Raw genomic sequence first — 25,567 nt, forward strand, 5'->3', positions numbered from 1 at the left:
TCACATTGTTGCGATGGAACACAACTCCTTTACAATTAACAAGCTCTGGACATTTCTGCATGATGGATTCATTCAAACTGTCCAATTGCCAACAGTACACATTTGAATTGATTGTTTGGTTCCTTGGTAGGAGCTCGAAAAACATGACACCTTTAAAATCCCACCACACTGAGAGCATTACCTTCCTCTGATGAATGTCTGCTTTCGATGTAATTTGTGGTGAATCATCACGTCGGGACCAAGACCGTTTGCACACCACATTGTTGTAAACAATCCACTTCTCATCAGCAGTTATCAGTCGCTTCAAAAAAGGATCGTTTTCCTCACATTTAATGAGCCTATTGCAGATGTTTATACGCACCGTCAAATGAACTTCTTGGAGTTCATGCAGAACACAAATATCGAGCTTGCTTACGTGTGCCAGCTTCTTCAGGCGGTCCTGAATGCTTGAATGATGGATGTTCAATGTTTCTGCAATCTCTCGTGTCGTGTAACATGGGTTTGACTCAACCAATGCCTTTATTTTGTCGTTATCAACCTCAGTAGGCCTCCCTGATCGAGGAGCATCATTGAGATAAAAATCACCAGTACGGAATTTTGTGAGCCATCATTGGCACTGACGTTCTTATAGGGCATTGTCTCCATAAACTTTATGCAACTTTTCACAAACTTGATGTGCATTCTTCCCTTTATGGAAGTAAAACAGTAAAATATGGCAAAAATGCACAATTTAGTCTTCCATCTTCAACTTGTTGTAAAATCTCCAAAACTCAACCAAATCGCTCACTTTTTTTAGAATGAAGCTAGAACTGTCAGCTGTCAAATGACATAGCAATAACATAGATGCGAATAACTCTAGTACTGGTTCCAAAAATGAACTAGCACCATCTGTTGCAAATATGCATCATGACTTTTCCGATAACCCAATAGAACACCAAAAAACATAAAAAATAAAATGAGGAGCCCCCTATAATCCTACCACCTAAACATGATTACTGACTGGTAACATTTTGGCCAATATCCTTCTAGATTTTTTCTATATAGTTATATACACACATTAATACTAGAATAAAGCAATATGTATTATTTATAGACAAATTTTCCATTCATGAGCTATAATATTCCATAATGAGCTATAGATTATTCCATAATAATTTCCATAATGAGCTATAGCATTATTTTACAGAACTTTAATATTTCTATCATATGGATGTACCATAATATAAAAATACTCATCTCCATTTTTATTTTTTCCATTGCTAAGGTAAACATTGTTGTACCTACATTTTTGAGCATTTATCCTATTAGTTCTACTGAATAAATCCATTGAAGTGGAATATGGGGAGAAAAGGAGATGCACAATTTTAAAGTTCTGGATGAGCAAGGTTAAAGAATTCCCTCCAAAAGATTGAAATTGTGTTTTCTCACCAGCAGTATATATGGACACATTGATGATATTAAGTCTCTCTACCAAAGATTAAGGTGATATCTCTGAATTTACTACCGTCTAATTTTGGGTCTCTTAGAAAAGTTTGAGTTTTCTTTATATGGGTCTTGAAACTCACATTTGCAGCTATAGACCACATTACTTTCTTCTAAGTCTTATTCAGATAAAAACCAGTCATCTTTACTATATTAACTAAATTAATTAATGTCTATTTGCTTTTCTATGTGGCTATGAGAGTGTGGGGAGAAGAGTTTCTTCTATTCAAGGAGTCTCCGAGAACAGCAAAAGCCCCTGTAGCATCATATATCCTGTGGAAGTCAGACTCCAGCTGGATAACCAGGAGATTACTTTCGGTGGAAAATCAGCAGATAATAACTTCAGAAGCTCAGAGAAGCTGAGGTTCCCAACTGCAGGAATGCTATAGTGGTTCTTTTTCAAGCTGTGAACTTTTCTCAGCTTTTCTATTCTCTGCTGCCAAGCTCTACTAAGTCATAAGTGCAGATTTGTGTGGTGATTGACTGATTGTGTGAGTGTGTGTGTGTGTGTGTGTGTGTGTGTGTGTGTGTAAAGATGCATTTCTTCCTAGGAGTGAAAAAAAAAATCAAGTCTGACAAAATGTTTAAAAATCTTTATTGTTTAATACTTTTTAATGAGGTAATTTCTTAATTCCTCTGCCCAAAGATGTTAATTTTTTGAAAACAATGTGATTATTATGGTAACTAGTTATTATTTTTGAAAAATTTGCTGTTCAGCTCAAAATACTGTGCAAGTTTCTGCCCACCACACCCTATACATAAACTAAAAATGTAATTGGAGAGGTGAAGGAAACCTGTACCTCTACTCCTTCCATACTTTATAAATTTCTCACATTTTTAATCACATATTTAAGATATTTGTGACTGCTAGCTAGGTATAAGGCACTGTGATAGACTTTCACACGTTATATGTGGTAGGCTGAGTAATGGCCCCCCAAAAATATCCACATCCTCATTCCCAAAACCCATGAACATGTTAACCTACAGAGCAAAAAAAAAAAGACTTTGCAGATGTGATTACATTAATGGGGAGGTTACCCTGGATTATGCAGGTGGATTCAGTGTAATCACAGTGGTCCTTATAAGAGGAAGGCAAGAGGGTCAGAGAGGAGATGTAAGGGTGGAAACGGGCAGGTGAGACGTGGGGGGGGGAGAGAGAGAGAGAGAGAGAGAGAGAGAGAGAGAGAGAGAGACGATAAACAGTTGGTCCTGAAGACGAAGATGAGCCATGAGCCAAGGAAGGCAGCAGCCTCTAGAAGCTGGAAAGACAGGGAAACAGCTTCTTCCCTAGAGCCCCTGCAGGGACAGTCCTTCCAACACATTGATTTTATTTATTTATTTATTTTAAGCTGAGCCATCCTGCCACCTGTTGGCGGCTCAGCGGCAGCTCAGCTCGGGCCGGACTCGAACTGCTGTTGCTCAGAGCTCACACTGTTGAGCGAGCTCTTAACCAACTGAGCCACTGGGCCGGCCCCCAACACATTGATTTTAGATATTCTGATCTCCATAGCTGAGACATAGTAAACCTGTGTTGTTTTAAACCACTAAATTTGTGGTAATTTGTTATAGCAGCAGTAGGAAATGAATACGGTATGTGCTATGGGTTAAATATTGTGTTCCTCCCTCCCACCCATCTAACTCATATGTTGAGTCCCTCACCCCAGTTCCTCAGAATGTGACTGTACTTGAAGACAGGATCTTTAAAGAGATGATTAAGTTAAAATGAGGTCATTAGGGTGGGCTATAATCTGATATGACTGGTAACCTCATAAGAAGAGGACAGTAGGACACAGACACGTGAGGACACAGCAAGAGACAACCATCCAAAGAGATGAGAAAAGAGGCCTCAGAAGAAACCAACCCTGCCAACACCGTGAACTTGGACTTTCAGCCTCCAGGACTGGGAGAAATACATTTCTGTTGTTCAGGCCACCCAGTGTATCATTATTACGGCAGCCCTAGCAAACTAATACAGTTTGTCATGTAATGGTCACCACCATGGTTTAAAGATGAGGACACTGAGCCTCAGAAAGAACAAGTAACTTGCCAAGGGTTCACCGAGTTTGGAGGAGGCTCTTGAATTAGGCCCAAGTTGGCTGCCTCCACACCACTGTTCTTGCTCCCATACCAACCGTCCATTCTCACGTTTGTTCATTCAGAAAGTAGTCACTGAATGCCAACTCCAAGGCACTCAGGATACATCGGTGTACAAAGCAGACCTTTGCCCAGGTGCTGCTCATATTCTGGGGGTGGGAGGTATTATAGAAAGAGGAGAGGGCCATAAGCAATAAACATCACAAATAAGTAAACGGTATAACTCTCTATGATATGGACCTAGCTGCAAGAATCCAGTGTGTGTGAGGCATGGCATTGTATGTGGCACAGGTGGGCACCTCACAAAGGGAAGCTATTAGCTATTATGCAGGTCATTCCATCATCACACTCACTGGGCTATCTTTGCCGATATGACCGCTCCTTGCAAACATCCCCAAATGCCAACTTTTGACAGAAATTCCTCACTGTAGTCTTTGGAACTAGGAGGTGAACAGCTGTCGGTGGCACTGGTGAGCGGGCTGCCCAACTCTTTCCATGTATGTAGCACATCTTGTTTTCTGAATATGTCATCAAGAGCTTGACACCAACATTTAAAAGCAGCCCTAAAACAGAAACAAAGCATCAAGCAGTACATTTTCTGAGACCTATGTCATTAAATGTTTCCAAAAGGGAAAGCAAATATACTGAAGAAACATTTTAATCAAAATCTATACCATTTATGCATTGCTCATAACCATTTCTCTCAGGTAGCATTTGATGAATAAAATGTAGCAATATTATTGAAGAGCTAAAATTTATGAAAGACAATTTTTTTCACCATAATTTAAAAAATTTCTTCAGACAAAAACTTTTCCTTCATTCTATAGACTCTTAAAAATCTACCTTTTCTTTTCTGCGAAGACAAGAAGACTTCCAAGTTCATGCAATGCTTGAACTTTAAGACTTCTTTGATTGCTGGCTTGGAGAACATCTGTATTTTAATCAAGTAAAAGAACAAATATCAGTTTTTGGAAAATATTTCCTTTATATTTGCAAAAATATTTGAAAGTGCATTATTTCTTAACTGTGTACATAAGCAAACGGCAAGCTAGCAGTACCTTCAAATGTCACATATTTTCTATTTGAATATAGTGGAATGAGAGATTGGGTCTAACAGGTAGGAAACATGGAGAAAGTGAAATATTAGTAAAAGTCAGGCAGGTAGAAATGGTTGAGAAGAGAAATGCAGAAATGGTGTGCAAGGGAGAAAGAGCTGGGTACATATGAAAATGACATGTGTAGATGGAGAATGGTTGTCCTGGGAAGGTGATGAAGGAGGTGGTGGTAAAATTACAGAGGCATCTGAATGCCTCATGAAAAAATGTGGACATTATCCTATAGCACATGGGAAGCCTTTAAGGATTGGTTTTTGAGCAGGGATGTGACAAGATCACAGCCTATCAGCTTCTTCCTTTTACCCAAATGCAAAAAAAAAAAAAAAAGGCATATCTTTAATATTACCTCAATTTTTTTTTTTTGGTAGAAGGGGTTCTGATAAATGCATGCATTCAAGGGGATGTGGCCAAAAATCCCAACCAACATGGCAGTGGTTTCTAATGAGGGCAATACTGTCCCCAGAGGGTATTTTACAAATCTGAGGAAAGGTTTTGTTAGTTGCCACAATGGGGCATCTCCTGGTATTTCGTGGGTAAAGACCAGAGAAACTGGATGGCCTATAATGCACGGAACCTTGCACCACAGTGAAGAAAAAGGTGAAAAACCTGATTATAATGATCTAATATCTAAGTTCATTTTGTACATAAAAAGGACATATGTATGTGCTTTCAAAATGCTCTGAATTTTCCAGACATGCAACCACTAACTGTATTCTCTGTTCTGTTCAGATCTTTACCTAGATTTATTTGCCATTTTAGAAAATCATGTCACCAGAATTAACAGTGCTTGTACAACGTGCCGCCAGTATAAATATACTGGAGCCACTCTGCATTTGCAGCTGTCACATTCATGGTGACCCTACATGTAAGATATGAGCATTGGACTGCTTCACTGTGCCTTCTACTGCTTGAGTACTTACATACAAACAACAGATTCTTTTATCATAAAGTGATTTTGTTTTACTTATCCTTTATTTTATATTTAGAGCATTATATTGATTTGGGGAAAAGAAAGCATGTAGGAAGAATATAGTAAATATAAATTTTATTCCAGGGAGTTAAGGGGAAATTACAAAATGTCTGTTATAAAAATGGAGGACGTTGGGTCTACAACACGGGTTGAATATATACTGCTGGGTTTGTAAAAGCCGAATCAAGAGGAAAGGCAAGGAAAATGCAATCAGCTGGGGCAGAGCAAAAGAACTTGACAGTGGCCACATGCCGACAAGCAGTTCACAGAGCCAGTAAAAGGGGGATGGACAGAAGGGTGGCCTCAAATCTCACAATGGTGACAGCCAGGGTGGGAAAGTGAGTGACAGGAGATGCTGGAAGCATCTTGTCTTGACACTGCCATGTCACTGCTGCAAGAGTCCGATGAAACAGTCTCTGTTCAAGCTCTTTCATGACAAAAACATTTCCAGACCAAATGTACGCTCAACATTAATGCAGACGATCATATTGAAAATGAATCCATAATGAGAAATCTTACCAATAGTTTCATAATAAGAAGAAATTACAAGTCCAAGCTGTGAAGAGGGTAGTTTGCTTTTCTCCACGGAACTGAAAACTCTGAAGTGCTCCTGAGAAAGATCAGGCGGTGTGGGCATATGCATCTCTTCTGTCCCCAGGCAAAATTCTACCTTCCCGGGAGTAAATTTTGAATTGTTCATTCCTCCTTTGTTTCCTAAATTCATGAAAAAAAAAACCAAAATGAAAAGGAAATTTAGAATAGAAAAAGAAAGGAAGTTGATTGGGAGGAAAGGGTAGAAGACATGGAGAGGCACCAGAAAGGAAAGGTTTTGTACAGAGCTGAGGCTTATTTGCAGTTTCTTTGCATTGTTTCCTTCAACTTAGAATCATTTCTGAAGAGTCCAAGTGCGTATGGATGGGCTCTATACTCAAGTTGTTAAATAAAGAACACTATAGAGGAGCAGTTTGCCAGAATGTAAATGTTTCGATCATGCTTTGCTTCTCGCTGGGATTGGTGGACGTTACATTGTTTGGGTTTACCCTTTTTTAAGAGCTTTCACCTGTAAGATGCTAGTTTGCCTCCAGAGCAGAGACCTCTGTGATAGAACATATAGGTAGTTCTGTCATGAGCAGGGGAAATGGGAAACAGCTGTCTCTTTCATATAAGATCAGAGAACACACATGAAAACACAAAAGAGGAAAAATATTCTAGGGAAAGTAGTCAAAGACTGTGAGAGACAGAAGCAATTGTGGCTTTTGAAGTCTAGAGCCCTAAGACTGAGGTTAAACTGCTAAGAATATTTTCGTGTATGTTATATGCCTTTGAGTTGGCTCGGACTCTGACGACCCTAAGAATGAGTAACGCTCACAATGTCCTGTCCTCAACAGCCCTGCTCAGCTAATGCCTGTGGCTTCTTTTATGGACTCCATCCATCTCACAGTTGGTCTTCCTCATTTCCTGCTACCTTCTATTTTCTCAGAATTATGTCTTTTCCAAAGGACCCTGCCATCTCATGATGTGCCTGAAGTAGGGCAGCTTCAGTGTTGTCATGTTTGCCTCCAGCGGTGTTTCAGGCTTAATTTACTCTAGGACCCACTTGTCTTTCTGGCAGCCCAGGATATTCATAGAGCTCTCCTCCAACACCGTATTTCAAATGAATATTTAATTCATATTTCAATATTTCAAATGAATATTTTGGTACCAGGTGAGATTCAGAGTGAATTGGTGTAAACCATTCTTAGGAATTTTATCTTCTTTTTTAAATTCATGCCCTTAACCATCATTAATGTATGCTGTAATTGAAAAAAGTTCAAACATGATATGGAGAGCTAATTTAACATAATGTGAGTCAGTGGACAATACAATGAAAAACTGTGGGGACATATCATACCAATTGCTTTTTGCAGGGGGCAGCAACAACAAATACATACATACATACACACATACATACATACATACACACATTCATACATATGTATATACATATATACATATATACACACATACATAAATAAAACTTTGGTTAGTGATTGTAAAAAAAAAATGCTCAGATTTCCAAAAGATCAGTTCAGTGGATATTAGCATCTTAATTAGATATGATTAAATCTACTTTTAATAACTTTAAGGTATAATTATTTTAAGTTTATTAATTTAAGTTTATTCTTTAAGCCTATTTTGACTATTTTGATAAATTTGAACAGCAAGAATCATAAACATAAATTAAGAAATAAAATATTTTTGAATAACCTAAATATAGATAAATTTGAGTATATTCTTCTTTGAGGTTACCACTCAAAGTCATGCTTTGATTGAGTTCACAAATCTATAGATGTTGAAAAAGAAGAAAACAAATAAATGTAATGTAACCAATGATAGTATCTTGTTTTAAGTTTTAAAAAAAATCTCTTAAGATCAAAACTTATGGTATTAATAAAAAATTTTATTGATGCATATGTTAAAATGCATCCATTTCTTTGACACTGATAAAGTGTTTTAGTAAAAGTTCTAGTTAATTCAGTATCAATCAATTCATCTACTTATGAAAATCAAACAAGACTATGGCACCATACTGGCAAAGAAAACGATAAGAACACAGACATACAGAATAAAAAAATTAACAAATACTGTTTGCTTATCGACTCTATATAATGGAGTATTGCAGTTTTACAGAAAGCATTAAAAGCAGACAAGTGAGTGCCTTGGTGGGAATGAAGTGTGGTAGAGAGAAGATGTGATCCACTAGGCGAAAAGGAGAAAGTGAAAGGCAGCAGCGAGAGGGCATGTAAGTGGGGTTGGGGCACCTAGGGCAGAATACAGTAGATCCGCAGGGTGGTCTCCCCACATAAATAAAGAGTACCTGATATAAAGCAAGCCTGTTACCTTGTGTCTGGGCGAGAAATAATGAAAGCAACTTTCTGCTGTGTCGGATTGATCTGTTATGATATTTGGATTTTTCCAAGGTCTCTCTAAAGTATCTCAAAGCATCTGTCACATCCACGGGCACACAGACGAGCTCTTTGGCTTGGCTGTATTCTGAAAGGAAAGGGAAGGGTAACACTGGGGATGAAATGCTGCAGCAAGCCAACTAGTAGCAAAAGGCTCTAATTCCGAGAATTCTTGGTGCCAAACTAAAGCTGCTAAATTCAAAGCCCCAAGTCTGTAGCAGGTGTTTCAACATTCAGATCAAATTTTTTTTTGGTATATTTGAAAGTTCTTTAAAAAAAAAAGAAAAAGAATGAAAGAAAAAACTTAGAAAACTTTTGATTCTTATGAAATGCAAAATACTTTAGATCTTGCCAATTTTCCTTATGAAGCCTCCTACTTTTTCCCTTTTTTTTTTGCTGATCATAAAAGACGAAATAATCTACTCCTTTTCAGCAGCCTCTTCAAAGTAAGGGTGCCTTGGGAAAGAGACGAAAGGAGGAAACAAAAAAGCTTGGAGGTGGCCAACTGCTCTCTTAAGATAAAGAAAAGCCAGTTTTCTAATATTGGATGATGCAGAGGAGGAAGATGGGGCCATAAATGGGTATGAAACTAACAAACAGTCCTTAAAAAAATGGCCAGGAAGGGGAGACAGTGGCAGAGAGTTGCCACGAAGTCTCCAGAGAGGAAATAGCCACCCAGGAATTAGGCTGCAGATCTGCAACATACACCGGGAAGCAGGCATACGAGAAGAAAGAATTACAGACTTCAGGTGACTAGCAAAGGAATTCACCTCTTCAACAAGCTGAACAGGTACAATACCCCCTATAAAACCTCAGGTCTGGATAGTACAGCAACTCGCTAGGGAACGGAGCTAGAAGATGTTATGAGGCAAGGCCTGCGCCCTTGAGAGTTCATAGTCTAGCTAAACAAATGAAGCATGCCATCGCTGGGGCATTAACATCACGTGTACAGAGAGCGCGTGGTTATGCGCTAAAATGAGGGATAATAGAGAGAAATCAGAGCAGGGAGTAGAGCAGGAGCTAGAACAACCTCGTGAAGAGAAGAGATGCTGGCTGTGTCTCAGAGGACAGGGAAGATTTGGTTGGGATGAAGAGGCAAGGGGCTTTAGATAGACTAAGAATAGCTGAGTTGGCTGAGCACTTACACTATACCAGGAACTATTCAAGGTAATTTATGGATATAGTCGCATCAAACCCCAAGAACAACCATAAGAGGTATGTACCATTATATCCCCATTTTACAGATGAGGAAAAGAAGGCACGGAGAAGCCTGGTAGCCTCCCTTGGGTCACAGGACAAGTTTGTGCAAGGAGAGGCATGGCAGCAGGGTTAAGGGTGGCGCTTTAAGGCTCAGCGAGGTGACACGAGCAGTCCTGTTGAACAAAGAAGGGTTTGTCAGAGGCCTGAAGCCCTCGCTGAGGAAGCTGCCATCTTCCTCTTTAAAGGGGAGCTGAGCAAGGGTTTGGACCAGGACCTTGACAGAAAGATTGGTATTTTGGAAGAGTCAACCAGCAGTTGCATGCACAGCAGACTGCAACAGAGAGAAGATGGTGACTGAGTGACTGTGATGTTATTTGCATGATTTGATCTTGAGTAAAGTAATAGCCATGGAAACAAGGGAGGAACCCAGGGACCTTTCCAATGTTAGAAGTGACAGGAAAGTGGCTAATTGGCTATGTGGCAAAATATACCAAGGGCGTGGAAATTACCTCTTCCCCATCCTTTAAGGGCCAATGACCTTGCTTCCTACCTCACTGGAAACTTAAAGCAATCCAAAGGGATTTCTCCACAAGGCCCCAGCACTATACCCAGCCAGCCCCCAACACCGGTACCCATCTATACTCCTTAAGAGCATTGCTCCAGCAGTTCCCTCTCTCCAAAACACCAATTTTTCCCTCTGCTGAATCATTTCCAATAGCACATTTTGCTATTTTTCACCTATCTTTAAAGAAAAATTTAAATTTCATGTTCATTGCAACATTATTTACAATAGCCAAGACAAGGAAACAACCCAAGTATCCATTGATGAATGAATGGATAAAGCAAAAATAAAGCATATATATATATGAAAAATAAGGAAATCCAGAGAAGGGAATGGGTTCTTGCCATCTGCAGTGGCATGGATGGACCTGGGGGGTATTATGCTGAGTGCAGTACGTCAGACAGAGACAGGTGCAATGTGATTCCACTTACATGAGGAATCTAAAGAACAAAATAAACAACCGAAATAGAAATAAACTTATACAGAGAATATTCTGATGGTTGCCAGATGGGAGGCAGTTTGGGAGTGGGTGAAAAAGAAAGAATTAAGAAGTACAAATTGGTCGTTACACAGTAGTCATAGGGATATAGAGTATAGCATAAGGAATACAGTCAATAATATGGTAATATCTATGTAGTGCCAGGAGGGTAGCTTCTAAAATTATATAAATGTGTAAGCGCTAGGCTGTAAACTGAAATTAATATAAAATAATGCTGAATGTCAACTGCAATTGAAAAATTTTAAAAGTACAGGAAAAGGTGAAAGAGAATAAGAGACTCAAATTTCCAGGTATAAAACAAGTAAGTCATGGGGATGTACTGTACAGCATAGGGAATATAGTCAATAATATTGTGATAGCATGGTATGGTGTCAGAGGGTTGCTGGACTTATCATGGTGATCACTTCTTCAGGTATATAAATGCTGAGTAACTATCGTGTACACCTGAAACAAATATAATATTGTATGTTAGCTATATTTTAATAAAAATCTTTTGGAAAATAAACTGAACACATGATACACAGAATAGATTGGTGGTTGCCAGAGGTGGGGTAAGGAATCGGCAAAATGAACAAACGTCCAGTTATAAGATAAATAAATTCTGGGGCTACAATATACAGCATGGGGACTATATTGAAATTTCTGAAAAAAAATAGTTTTAAAAAATAAAAAACCTTTCTCAAAATTCCTCAAAATGTTCTGTATTCATTGCTTCCCATTCTCTCTTGAACCCACTGAAATCAGGCTTTCCCCTCATCACTCCACCCCAAGGGTCTTCTTGTGGCTAAATGTAGTGTTCCATTTTTAGACTTTATGTCACTTCAATTTTCAGCAGCATTTGACTCAGTTAATAACTCCCTCCTGCTTGAAATACTTCCTTCACTTGGCTTAGAGGTCCTTTTCCAACCTCACAGGCCATTCCTTCTTAGTTCTCTTTGCTAATTCATTCCCATCAACCCAACCTCTTAATATTGGGGAAACTCCAGCTCTATGCTTAGACTGCCTCTCCTTTCTTCCTAATTTATACTCCTCCCCTAGATAGCCTCATCTAGTCTCATGGCTTTAAATATCATCTATATGCTAGTGGCTCCCAATTTCTATCACTGGCCACAACTCTCCTAAAGTCCAGACTCATCTGTGTGCCCAACAGACATCTCAAAGTTAACAGGTCCCCAACTGATTCCCTAATCTTTCCCCCCTAAACCTGTTCCTCCCACAGTCTGTCCCCATCTCATTAAAGGATGGGTCCACTTTTCTGGTTGCTTAGGCCAAAGGCTAGACTCATCCTTAACTTCTCTTCTCCTCTCATGCTCCAGCTCAAATTCACAGCAAATCCTACAGGCTCCCCTTTCAGAAAACAGCCAGAGTGCCATCATCTCTCACCAGTTGCACCCTCCACTACCACTTCCACTGTGTTCCAAGACTTCATTATCTCCTTTTGAATTACTGTAATCGTCCTGATAACCAGTCTCCCTGTTTCCACCCTTGCCATTCTCAACACAGCAACCGAAGACTCATTTTTAACTGTAAGTCATCTCATGTCACTCCTCTGCCCAAGACCCTCCGTTGGCTCCCCCATCACCTAGAGCACACACCAAAGCCCAAAGAGCAACTTGTAAGGCCTGACATGAGCTGGCTCCCATGACCACTCTGAACTCTTTTCTCATTATTCTCCCCCTCACTCCCTCCCACACCAGGCATGCTTTCACATAGAGTCTTGGCACCAGTGGTTCACTTTGGCCTAGAACATTCTTCCCTCAGATACCTTCATGTATTGCTTCCTCAGCTCCTTAAGGTTATTGCTTAACTGTTAATTTCTCAGTGTGTGCCTCTTTGATCACCCGATATAAAATTGTAGCACTCTCCCTTCCCGACTTCTTTGTTCTCTGCAGCACTCATTATCTTAGGACATGCTATGTGCTTCACTTGCTTATTCATTTTCTCCCACCACTGGAATCCAAGATCAATGAGGGCAAGGATTTTTGTCCATTTTGTCCACTGCTATAACCCCAGGAGTGTAACAGTGCTTGTTACATGGTATGTGCTCAATAAATATTTATTAAGTGAATGAATGACAATAGTTTTCAAAATGAAATTGCTAGGATAAACTTTATTAACAATCACTTCTACAGGTTTTAATCTCAACTGATACTCACAACCCTGTACAAACTAGTAGGGTAGAAATCACTCACCCTTTTTAAGAAGGAAAAGTAAACTTGAGGGACATTCAGTTGTCTTAAGACCTTATAAGACAGAGAACCAGTGTTCAAATCCATTGCCTTTTCCAGGGAATTCTCCAAAGGGCATCAGATCTTGGGTAATAGGCAATGACCCAGATTTGAGGCACAGGGACACTTTGAGAATAGGACAGGAATAAGCCCAAGAAAGGTTAATGAGAGAAGAAGCCCAGGGTCCTGTGAGCCCAGGGAGGTTTTGAGGGAATTAGTAACTCAGGGTTACACTGTAAGGCCAAAGAGACAACATCTTCCAATATACCGTAATGTCTACAAACCCTGGAGGCTCTAGTCAAACCAGAAACATGGCTGCATTGAAAGAAGCATTTGTCCACCACCACCATCCCCACCCCACCCCAGGAAGTTCATTCTTTCCTATCACACATTTAAGAGAATCAAATACTTAGGCCACAGTAGCTCTTCTTAGCTCCCCGGTAGCTCTTATTCTTCTTCCCTACCAATTTCTTTCTCCTGCTCACTCCAGCCTGTCCCCGCCATCTTGCTCCTTCAATCGCCCTGTCCTCGAAGCATGCACAGTCCTGTATGAGCCTGACAAGGCGTGCCCTCCCACCACCGCCTTATGCACAACACCCTGAAGATGACAGATTTCTGCTCCATTTTTCTTGCCAGAATTCATGAGCTTGGCTTTTATCTTCTTCTCCCTAGAGATCAGGGAAAGAAGCCAGCAAAGAAAAAGGAGGAAGCTGGAAGCCCTTACATATTAATATTTTGAGACAGTCAGTTACTTTCTCTAGGCCTTTGTTTTAAATACCTGTTAAAAGTGGGATGACAATATTTACCCCCAAAGGTGATTATTTTCACCTGTGTGTGACATGTCCAGCACAGTGCCTGTCATGGAGTAAGCATTCAACAGTTGGAGGCTCATATTATCACTGTTAGTCATATATTTGTAAAATACATATTAACACTTACCAGTACAAGGCACATTATTAGGCACTGAGAAGATACGGGTGGACAAAACAGACATAGTCCCTGCTCTCACAGAGCTTGCTTTCTAGAATAAAAATCACAAAGGCATGCTGGGTATCGGGGATGATAAGAAGGGCAGGAGGATGGGAAGATGTTTGTCGTCTTTAAAACAGGGGTTCTGAATAAAATCACCTTGCTACTTTTATCAACTATCTGTTCATAAGTCTTTTTTTTTCTTACAAACTGTATTTGCTTTCTGTTTTTCCTTTTTTCAAGCCCTGCATAACTTTTCCTTGTGGTCTGATTAGGGCTCTGTTGGTGTTTTCGTAGCTGTCTACATGAGAGAAATGATGCAAAGCGATGCTGCCTTATCCCAACATCTGTCTCAAGGGGGTTCCTGTCTGAAAATTTACATGGATAATTCAGGAAAGTATTTCAAAGTCACTAATAGCCTCCACAGTTTGAAACAGGTAAGAAGAAGAAGAGGTGAAGGAGGAGGAGAAAGGGAAGGGGAGGGGGAAGAAGGGTGGAAAAAGGAAAAGAATTACTATGTCTCCCATTGTCCAGTGTAGACATTAAAACTGAAATGCCAATCACTCTTGAGAGATGGGTCCACCAAGGAAAACTCCCAGGGAGTGATACAACATTTGTGCTACTTTCTACACATTTGGTCACATCGATCCAAATGCCTGGAAGCAGTAATAAAACACACCTGCCAAAGGGTGGAAAATTCCAACATACCTGAAGACTGAACAACCCTATCAGAAATCTTAAATATCAGTAAGGTCAAAATCCAAGAAAAAGATTCCAGACAGAATGCAGAAACAGCTACAATAAAAAACACATCCATGGAGTCATTTCCCCTATGAAGTTTAACAAGCAGGCAAGTTACTCATCCATGTAAAAAATAATCTATAAAGTGAGGTATTCTCACTTCTCCAAATCCTACAGAGATTTTACCAAATTACATATGCATTATTAAATAGTTAGAGGGAGAATAGAATGTTTTTAAATAATGAGAACAGCAAATGTTCCTAGGCACTGGAGCATTACAATATCTGTTCTGAGGAATTAAATGTAGCAAGCATAACCACCAAATGCTGTTATGCCAAGAGGAAATCTATGGTGTTCTAACTCAACAATCTGGTATGAAAAACATCAAGAGTATACTTGGTCTTTTAAAAGATCTTGCAAACATGTCATGGTGACATACATAAGACCCACCATGCTTAGAAACATGTTAATGACCTGAGTTCGGAATACTGAAAAAAATTCAGCATCTCATAAAACTTGTCAAATAAGCCCAAAAATGTGGGCCAAAATATTGCTCCTCATCACAGAGGTCCTAGAGTCTTATAAAGACCTATACGTTGGATGCCAAGATTTTAATGATAATGGCTCAATGAGAAAGCTATAATTAGTATGCAGGATCATCTAAGAAGTACCATACTATCTATCATAATAAGTCAGAATAAAGCATCATCTTCCCATGATCACTGACATATAGCAATTTTTTTCTTGCATGCTGTGAGGTTAAGAGGAGAGTCTAGCCTGAAAGGGCGCAAAAGGTTAACAGGGCTGGTGGCTCAGTGGAGCACTTATGGGCTGAACAATCAGACATACCAGGGTTTGAATCATAGTTCCAGTACTTACTAGTGACATTTAATGTTCTCATCTGTAATGGAAGCATAATAATATCGACCTCCTAAGAATGTAAAAATTAAAGAAGTTAATGATTATAAAGTGCTAAATACAGTGCCTAGCCCAATGAATTCTTGCCATTATATAATTTTTTAGATTTTTACCTATTCAAATATTGCTGCTCTAATCACTGCTCCAACTGGCTATACTTCCAACCCTGTTGAGAATCAACCCCAAGGATCACCAGCTTGATTCTACCTGCCTTCCTGTCCGTCCCACCACCTACCACCTTGCCTTTCCAAATGTCACTTGGACAAACAGGCAAGCAAAATGCTTTTCTGAAATAATGCACCTACTGGTCATATGGGTCTAGGATTTTACTAGGTGTGTTTTCCCTGTCCCTTAGAGGCTAGTCATTATTTTGGTAACAAGCATTTTTGACACATTTTCTCACATTTCTTACTAAGTCTTTTTAGAATGGAGGGAATAATATAAATCACATTCTGAGTTATGGATCCCAAATTGGAGGTCTCCAGAAGTTTGGCAGACAAGACCAAGAAAAGGAGAACACACCCACAAAGAATCACACTCTTTGATTGGAACTGGTTGGAACTGGTCACATGTGATTGGCCACGTGGGTCCTCCCACTGTTTACTGAATATGAGGAGATACTTTATCATTGGCAGTAAAATCTGCAAGCTCATGGTCACCGACTGCTCTCCACTGCTCTGCAGCCCTTCTGCCTCCCCTTCTCCCCTTTCCCTTAGTGGCCAGTCCACTGTCACATCCTGAAATCTCCTATGCTCTCAACCCCCTGCTTCATTCAGAAAGTCGCCAGTACCCAATGAGAATGCCTCCACCTTGTACCCTTCCCACCTACAAACTTCACCGCCTTTGCACATATTCTCTCCACCTTCCCTTCTTCCCTGGCAGCAGGGCACTCCCCCTCCTGTCTAAGTTCAATCCCCCTCCTGCATCCCCTCCTCTTCCTCTTTTTTGCTCAAGCTCCTTGCCCTGTCCTGTCTCTAAGCTCTCCCTCTCTACCGGTTCTTGCCATTTGATATAGAAATAGGGTCCTTCTCTTCTATTAAAAACAGACACACAAACAGAACAAAGCCTTCCTGAGCCCTCCTGAGCCCTCCTGAGCCCTCTGAGTGCCCCCCATTCCTTCTCACTGCAGCTACAGCTCTCTTTCTTATCATTGCTAAGCTTTCTGAAAGGCAATTCTCTATTCTGTGACTGTGCAAGCACAGCTCACCACTACTGCACCTACCGCTCAGAATACTTCTACTTCCCTCCCCCCACCATTTCTTTGAAGCTACCCTTGTTAAGGTCACAAAATCATTCATTCAACAAATAGATATTGAGTTCCTACTATGTACCAGACACTGATGAAGGTATTCGGATTATATCAGTGAACAGAACAACGATCCTTGCCCTCACAGAGCTTACATTGTATCAGGGGAGACAGCCTGGTAATCAATAAATACAAGAAAAATGTTTAAATTGTACAGCATGTGATAGGAGGTTGGTAGTGCTTCAGAAAAAGAGTGTTTAGCAGAGTAACGGGAACTGGGAGAAGCAGGCAGAATACAGTTTTAAATAGAATGTCAGGGTACGTTTCATTGAAAAGATTTGATGAGCATGAAGACTTACAGTTGGTGACATCAGACTGACATCTGGATGGGGGGAGGGCATTTTGGGAAGGGGAAACAGCTAGGGCAAGGCCGTAAGATGAGGGTGTCATGGCAAAAAGACCAGTGACAATGACTTCCCAAATACAATAGATAGTCTGTCCTCACCGTGCGTGACCTCTCTGACTGAGGACTACTTCATCTGGCTCAGTCTCGCTTGCCTTGGCCTTGTTTATGCCTCTCTCATCTGCTGTACCTCCCGCCGCATTGGCCACGTCCAGTCTCTTTCAGATCCTGCTCTTCCTGTTTGCTGCTGTGACACGGCTTCTCACATGTTCTGTCTCTTTATCCTCAGGGTGCAGAGTAGGGTCACACTTCCTCACCCCTTTGGAAGTTCGGTGTGGCCATGTGACTTTAGCCAATGAAATAGCAACAGAAGTGGCATGTGTTCCTTTATAGCATCAGGGTTAAGATTTATATATAACTCATGAATAGAAAATGAGAAAATATGAAAAAGCCTATAAACTATATTCTTTTTCCTGCCTGAGAAATGGAGACAATAACAAACCTACCTCCTTAGATGGTTGTAAGCTAATGTAGGCACGCCTCATCTTATTGCGTGTTGCTTTACTGCACTTCACAGATATTGCAATTTTTACAGATTGAAGGTTTGTGGCAACCCTGCATCGAGCAAGTCTATCGGGATCACTTTCTCACTGAAGGCTCATGATGGTGGGCATTTTTCAGCAATAAAGTATTTTTAAATTAAGGTACGTACATTTTTTTTTAGACACAACATTATTGTACACTTAATAGGCTACAGTGTAGTGTAAACATAACTTTTATATGCACTGGGGAACTACAACTGAACTCACAATCTCTCCGAAGTATGCCTGTGCCCACAAAGCACTTATAAGGGCACCTGGTGTCCAATGCATAACAATAATTACTTTATTAGGGTTGTTATTAGAGGTAAATAAAACAAGCTATGTCAAGCCCTTAGCATAAAGCATACAGTACATGCACACCTGGCCTGGCTTCGAAGTCTGTGTTCGTAACCATTTACTGCCTCTCAGTCTAACTCCCTAAATGGTAGCATTAGTGTTCCGTTTCCGGCCTTGGAAACAATCATGGAAGCTTGTGTCAATACGTAGATTCCATCAACCCATGAAGAGCAGCAGCTCCGCTCAACCTCACTGAGAAGGGTAGCATGGGCCCAAAACAGACTTCCCTCACATTAAGGCCATTATTAGGCTTGGGGATTGCTTGTTAGTGCTATACAGCCAAGCTCACTTGACTGGCACAGTTTCCAAAATGAGGCCATTCTAAGATCTACTCTCCACATAACTCTTCCTGGGTGACCGACCTCATACAAGCCCCTGATTTCAACCAGCACCAATATATTGATGACTAAAATACCAATCTCTGCTAAGTGCCTCACTAGTATATCTAACCATACACTGAGTTGTCCTGCTCAGCTATCACTGAGGCACCTTGAACTCAGCAATTCCAAAGTAGCCTCCTCCGACCTGCCTCTCCCTTCAGTTTTCCTGTAGAGTGAAGACATTACATCCATCTTGCCATCCAAGCCAGGAACCAAAGCAGCTTGAACTCCTCCCTTCCCCATTCTTCCTCATCATCTAACAAGTACAGAATGAAGTCCTGTGGACTTCGACCCCTCTCTCATATCTGTCCACCCCTCTATTCTCAGCCCCACATCCAGGGCCTCACTGTGTCTGTAACACACAGGTCAGCAACAGCCGCTGTCCTGCTTCCATGTGGTCTCCTCTTAACTGATTCCACATGCGTCTGCCAAAGCGTCTCTCAAGAACACAGATATGGCCATGTCACTTTCCTCCTTTAAGTCTTTTTACCTGGCTCCCGTCAGTGATCCAGATAAATCTGAATCTCTGCATCCCACCTTCTAAGACCCTTTATTACCTAACTCCTGCCAACCTTTCCAACTTCAGCTTCTGCCTTTTCCTTTTATATTAGCCCCAATAAATTAAACACAGCTTCTCAAAAGTGATACTCGCTGTTAAATATTATTGTTTATAGCAATAGCAGTAGTCATAACATGAGAGATCTAGTCACTCCACACTACAGAAGGTCCTCAAATAACGCCATTTTATACAATGTCATTCATTTTGTTATAATGTTGATGAGAAAAAAAAATCGATTCTCAGCCTGGGCCACTGTCTGTGTGGAGTTGGCTCGTGGGTTTTCTCCAATACACTATTTTCCTCCCAAATCCCAAAGATGTGCACGTTAGGTTAGATGACGTGTCTGACTTGTCCCAGTCTGAGCGAATGTGCGTGTGTGAGCATGCCCTGAAATGGAAAGGCGTCCTGTTCAGGGTGGGTGCCCACCTTGCACCCTGGGCTGCTGGGAGAGGCTTCGGCCAGCCACGAACCTGGATGCGGGCGCATTAGAAAATCATTCTTACTTGGTGTTACTAATCATTCTTACATGTATATAAAGCTCACATTTATTTCAATGTTTAACATTAGAAATGTTTTGAATCTTTATTTAGAAGTTTGGTGATATTTTTGTGACTAAAAATGTGTCATAGGCACTTAACTCTTGTTTATATCAATTAGCCTATGGTAAAACTGGTTTTGTTATACATCGCTTCCCTTAAAGTCAGTTTCCAAGAACCTATCAAGGATGTTAGTGAGAATTTACAGTGTAATGTCTGATTTACTACTGGTCTCCTTCAATGGGCTGCAAACTCCTAGATAACACATCTTTGGCCTCATTCATCTTTGTATTTTCAGTACCTAGTACAGTACTTACCATATGGTAGATACTCAGTAAATGTCTGCTGAATGACTGAACAGCTGGCTGGCTGACTCAATAAATAAGTAAATGATTACAGGAGGTCTTCCCTATCTACAGTTTCGCTTTTTGAGATTTCAGTTACCCACAGTTAACCACAATCCAAAAACATTAAATGGAAAATTCCATAACAAACGATTCATAAATTTTAAATTGCTTGCCATTCTGAGTAGCGTGATGAAATCTCACGCCATCTTGCTCCTTGTTGCCCAGGACATGACCCATGCCTTTGCCCAGCATCTCCGCGTGTGTACGCTACCTGCTCATTAGCACTCCGTGGCCATCTCAGAGATCAAGGCAGGTATCAGAGAGAGACAGAGGGACCACATTTACATAACTTCATTACGGCATGTTGTTATAGTTATTCTATTTGATTATTAATTGTTGTTGTTAATCTCTTACTGTGCCTAATTTGTAAATTAAAGTTTATCATAGGTATGTATATATAGGAAAAAAAACAAAACATAGACTAGATAAGGTTTGGTACTATCCACATTTTCAGGCATCCAGAGGGTGTGTTGGGGCATATCCCCTGCGGATAATGAGAAACTATTCTACATACATACACACATACTTACATAAAACCAATAGTTCAATAAATGAAAGAATGCTAGCACTTCAAAGGGAAGACTTGAGTTTCTTCCCTATACCAGAAACAGAGACACGTGAAAAGTGCAACTGAGAGAAGGCGCTATTTCCATTGTCCTCTGATTCTATTGCCTCGTTCTTACATGCCATGCTGCCAAAATATTCTGAGAGGGTTTTTCAGCTAAAAGCAAAGGAGTCATGACATTCCCAAATCCGCTCCTGCACTAGAGTTAAAAGACATACAATTTAACCATGGTAAAACCAACAGAAAAACAATCTACGGAAATGGAAGTTATTAAGGGAGTCAAGATAGAACAAAGAAAATAGCAAAAGGTCAATTTGAAGAGCTCCCAAGTGAGATAAAAACATGGAAAATAGTAAAAAAAAAAAATAGTCTTCCCCATCTTTATTTTTCCCACCACTTTCCTTTCTCCTTCCTGTTTTTTTATTCCTTTCCCTTCTTTAATTTAAATATTAAACTAATAAAAACATGTGTTTTAATTCCCTGAATGTGACATTGATAGCAACATAAGATGGTAAATATCAAATGGATTATTTTCAGTCAAACCTGCGAAGATTTTGTACACATTTTAATTGTGGAAAATTTGACATGCAGAACACAACAGCAAACGTTGCTTTAAAAGAGTGTCAAGCTAAAATTGGTTCTGACCTGAAGAGATAAGCTTTCCTAGGGAATCTATGTCGATTCCTGTATCTGTCGGTTTACTGGCTGAAGGATTAATCTTGAGCTGCTTCCCAATAAAATTTCGGCAGGTTATCTTAAAAAGGAAAGATGAAAACAAACACAACTTAGTCAGGTTTTATAGCCAAAAATTTGGCATACTTTAAATGTTTATCTTATTTTTCATTTGTTGAGAGAGAGAAAGAGAGAGACAAGAAGATGCTACAGATAAAAGCTACCAGGGTAGCATTCAACCATGAGAACTTCTGGAAAACAAGCAGCTATATAATTTTTCATATTTTGTACAGCACAGCTGGAGGAGCATTAGGCAAATTACGTAGAGCAATTAGAATATAATTTTCTGATTTCTATCAATTTGCTAGACTAAATATATCTTCTATTATGTAAGTTGAAACATATTTAAAATATAGGCTGCTTTTCCAATGGCAGATTTTTCTACTCGACTTATAATTAATGTAATTTAAACTTCCCTGGTGAACTTTTCCAGAACTTCCCTTGTAGTATTTTTAAATTTTATTTTCTAACAGATACTTGAGCTGTAAAATTGTAAAATATCTGAAAATGGAACATTTTGAAACAGAAGGAAATTCTTTTAAAAGGTCCAAGATCCTCTTCTCTTCATTGCTCTACTCCCCCTCCTTGAAATAACCTATTGCTCAAAATACACCCTTCCTGAACCCCTGATGGAGATGCTGCTTTTAATTGTCCCTTGCAGGTAGTTCTACAATGAGATTTAAACACAGCCTAATAAAATGCAAATTCCTTCCCACAGCCTAATGAGGCCCTACTTGACCGACTCCTTTCCACCTCTCCAGCTTCATTAAACAAATCTTCATTGAACACCCATTGCATGCCAGGAACAGCTTCAAGCTCAAGGATCATATAGCAAAGAACAGAGTAAACAAAAATTCCTATTCTCATGAACCTTATTCTAGTGGGAAAAGAGAGACCAAAAAAAAAAGAGAGAAGTACATTATAAAGAGTTACAAATGGAATAGAGAGAAATAGAGCAAACAGGCACAAAATTTTAAATAGGGTAACAAAGAAAGTTCTCACAGAGAATGTGACATTTAAAAGACTGAAAAAGGTGAGTGGAAAATCAATGTGGGTATTTGGGGGAGGAGCATTCTGAGCAGGGGAACAGCAAACTCAAAGACCTTGAGGCAGGAACGTCTTAAAAAACAGAGCAGTTGAAACCTTTAGGGGAATAGTAGGAGATGAGTTCCTGGAGATCACAGGGGGATAAGTTATGTAGAAAATTAAGGCCATGATAAGGATGTTCACTTTAACTCTGAATCAGATGGTAAGCCACTCTAGGTTTTAAAATGCAGGAATGACATGGTCTGACTTAGGTTTGTAAAGGGTTGGTCCACCTGCTGTATTGAGAACAGACTGTAGGCTGGAGTCAGGGGTTCATGGACATTGGAAGCAGGAAGACTAATTAGGAAGTCACTGCATTAATCCAAGCAAACACAGTGGTGGTTTGGGTCAGAGCAGGAGTGGTGGAGGCAGTGAGAAAGTGGTCAGGCTCTGAATGCATAGTGAAGGTAGGGAATTTGGCAACCAATTTGAAGTGTGGTGTGAAAGCAGGAGAGGAATCAGGGATGTCTCCAAGTTGTCTGGCCTGAGCAGGGACGAGGATGGGATGTCATCAATTGAACTGCGGAAGACTTGGCAGAACAGGTTTGTTTGCGGTGTGCTGAATTTGAGAATTGTATTAAATATCTAAGAGATGTTGTTGATGAGACAGTGTGATGGTTTTTTGATGAGCCAACTCGGTTAGGCTAAACTGTGAGGACAAACTAGAGGGAAGCATCCATTCTGTAGCATACAGACACCTCATCCCAGTTATTCAAACACTGCTCTAGGTACTGCTGTGAAGGGATTTTGTAGATAGTAATTAAAGTCTCTAGTAAATTGACTTTAAGCTAGGGAGATTATTTTAGGTAGGTCTGGTATAACCAGGTGAATCCTTGACGGTCCTGGTGGTCTCCAGACTCCAAATTCCAACCAGCATCCAGGTCAAAAACTGTCCTCCCCTCACTCGATCCTCCCTTACTGACTGCCTGTGGGTAACAGCTTCTGGCCATGCCTGTAAGGTTCCTTCCTGATCATGATCCTGACTGCCTACCCTAAAGATTTTAGACTTGCTTAGCCAGCCTCCATAATCATACATGCCAATTCCTTGTATTAAAACAGATAGAGAGAGCTAGACAGATAGACAGATAGATGATAGATAGATGATAGATAGATAGATAGATAGATAGATAGATAGATAGATAGATAGATCTTCTTAGCTCTGCTTCTCTGATTGAACCCTGACTGACATAGGCAGTAAGCAATGTCAACACAGAATTCAGGAGACAGTTCTACACTGGAAATGTAATTTTGATAGTCATCGTCATAAAGATGGTGCTAAGACCCAAGACCGAATTAACTCACCACGTCAGAGTACACCCATACAGAAGACAGGAGGACCATGAACAGAGTCTTGGGACACACTTAACATTAAGACATTGGGGAGAAGAGGAATACGCAGCAAAGAAGGAAGAGGAGCAGCCCCACCCCCTGTGTTTTGTCTGCTACACTCCGGCCATTCCAGCTTCTTTCTGCCCCATCTCAGGGCCTTTGTCCTCTTCTCCCCTTAGGCTGGAATGCTCTTTCGCACTGTATGGATGGTGCCTTCTCATCAAATGTTATCATCACCAAGAGGCCTTTCTGATCATGCCTGCTAAAGTTTCCACCTCCCACCCCAGCTTATCTCTATTCCATCTACCTTTTTTGTTTTCTTCAGAGAACTTTCAATGATCATAAATCTCTTTATATGTGTTTATTTTTTGACCCTACCTCCACCCCTCCAAAATTAAATTCCATAAAGCAACTCAGACTGTATTCTCTCTACATAGAATACGCAGGAGCCAGGATTACACAAAGGCCAACCTTTGTGACAAGAAGAAAATGGAGTCCTTGCTGGGTGGCTGTAACACCACAAGCACATAGACTGGTGTGTAGGGCAGAGACTGAATTTCAGCCCTGATGTGTGCCAGGGGCTTTGGGGCAGCATGCAGACTGTATAACTGGATACAATAGCTCTGATATTAGGCAGCCAATACATATTTATTAAGTTAACAAATGAGAGAATTTACTTTTCTCTTTCCTCCACCTCAAAGCTGAACCATCACTTTCATGCGCCTTAGGCAATTTTGCCTTCGTGAGCCCACTCCTCCTCCATAAAAATATATTAAAAGTTCAAATATATGGTGATGGAAGGAGAACTGACTCTAGAGTGGTGAATACACAATGTGATATATAGATGATGTATTATAGAAATATACATTTGAAACCTATATAATTATACTAACTAATGCCACCCCAATAAATTTAATAAAAATTAAAAATATGTATATATTAAAAATTATATTTTATGATTGTATTGGTATAAATAGTATAAATATATTAATATTAAAATCAAAACTTTTGTTTCTTTGACATAAAAGCTACTGTTTTCTTATTTAGAAAAGAATTAAAACATTTAGTGGACCCTTAAAAGTATTATGGCTCTAGATACTGTCCTCACTGTGCCACATGAATAAATCAGCCCTGATAAATTTCTTGTGTACATGGACATACTTTAGTTAACCCTGTTTCTGGAAAATACTGGCACATGACAGGCTCTCAATAATGTCTGTTGATTTGAATGATACATACCCACATGAAATTAATAACATTTATCCCATTCCTAAATCTTCGTATTTTACATGTGTACTAATTAAATAATCACAACTGTATGCATAATAGAGTAAAGCTTACCTTCTCTTTATATTCAGTCTCATATCTTACACAAGGTTGTTGGGTAATATCTGGGCCCTTGAACTTGGATATTCTTAGAAGAAGCTGGCGTTGTGCATAAACCAGGAGTGGTGTCACTTGCTCTGTATACCTCTCACTAAACAGGGGTAAAAATACATTAAAAAGCAAACATTGGCTAAAACTCAATTTTTTTTTCAATGAAGTCTGTAACTTTTAATTGTCTTTACAGCAGTACTTACTGTGAAATTGTATTGAACTGAATGGCAAGTGATACTAGCGTTTCCCATTTTTCTACTTGATATAAAAGTTCCAGAGATTTTAA

The 25,567-nt window shown here is 39.9% G+C and overlaps 1 protein-coding gene across 1 annotated transcript in view; it reads right to left on the reverse strand.

The window, feature by feature from the left end:
* CFAP54 (cilia and flagella associated protein 54) overlaps positions 1-25,567 on the reverse strand; it is a 294,961-nt gene that overhangs the window by 111,184 nt on the left and 158,210 nt on the right. The window contains 7 exon segments of the mRNA XM_019641676.1: positions 3,930-4,139; positions 4,420-4,507; positions 6,181-6,375; positions 8,542-8,694; positions 21,403-21,511; positions 25,246-25,381; positions 25,485-25,563. Of these exon segments, the coding sequence (XP_019497221.1) occupies positions 3,930-4,139; positions 4,420-4,507; positions 6,181-6,375; positions 8,542-8,694; positions 21,403-21,511; positions 25,246-25,381; positions 25,485-25,563 (970 nt within the window).

The sequence above is a fragment of the Hipposideros armiger genome, unplaced genomic scaffold, assembly GCF_001890085.2.
Source record: "Hipposideros armiger isolate ML-2016 unplaced genomic scaffold, ASM189008v1 scaffold_63, whole genome shotgun sequence".
Taxonomy (NCBI): domain Eukaryota; kingdom Metazoa; phylum Chordata; class Mammalia; order Chiroptera; family Hipposideridae; genus Hipposideros; species Hipposideros armiger.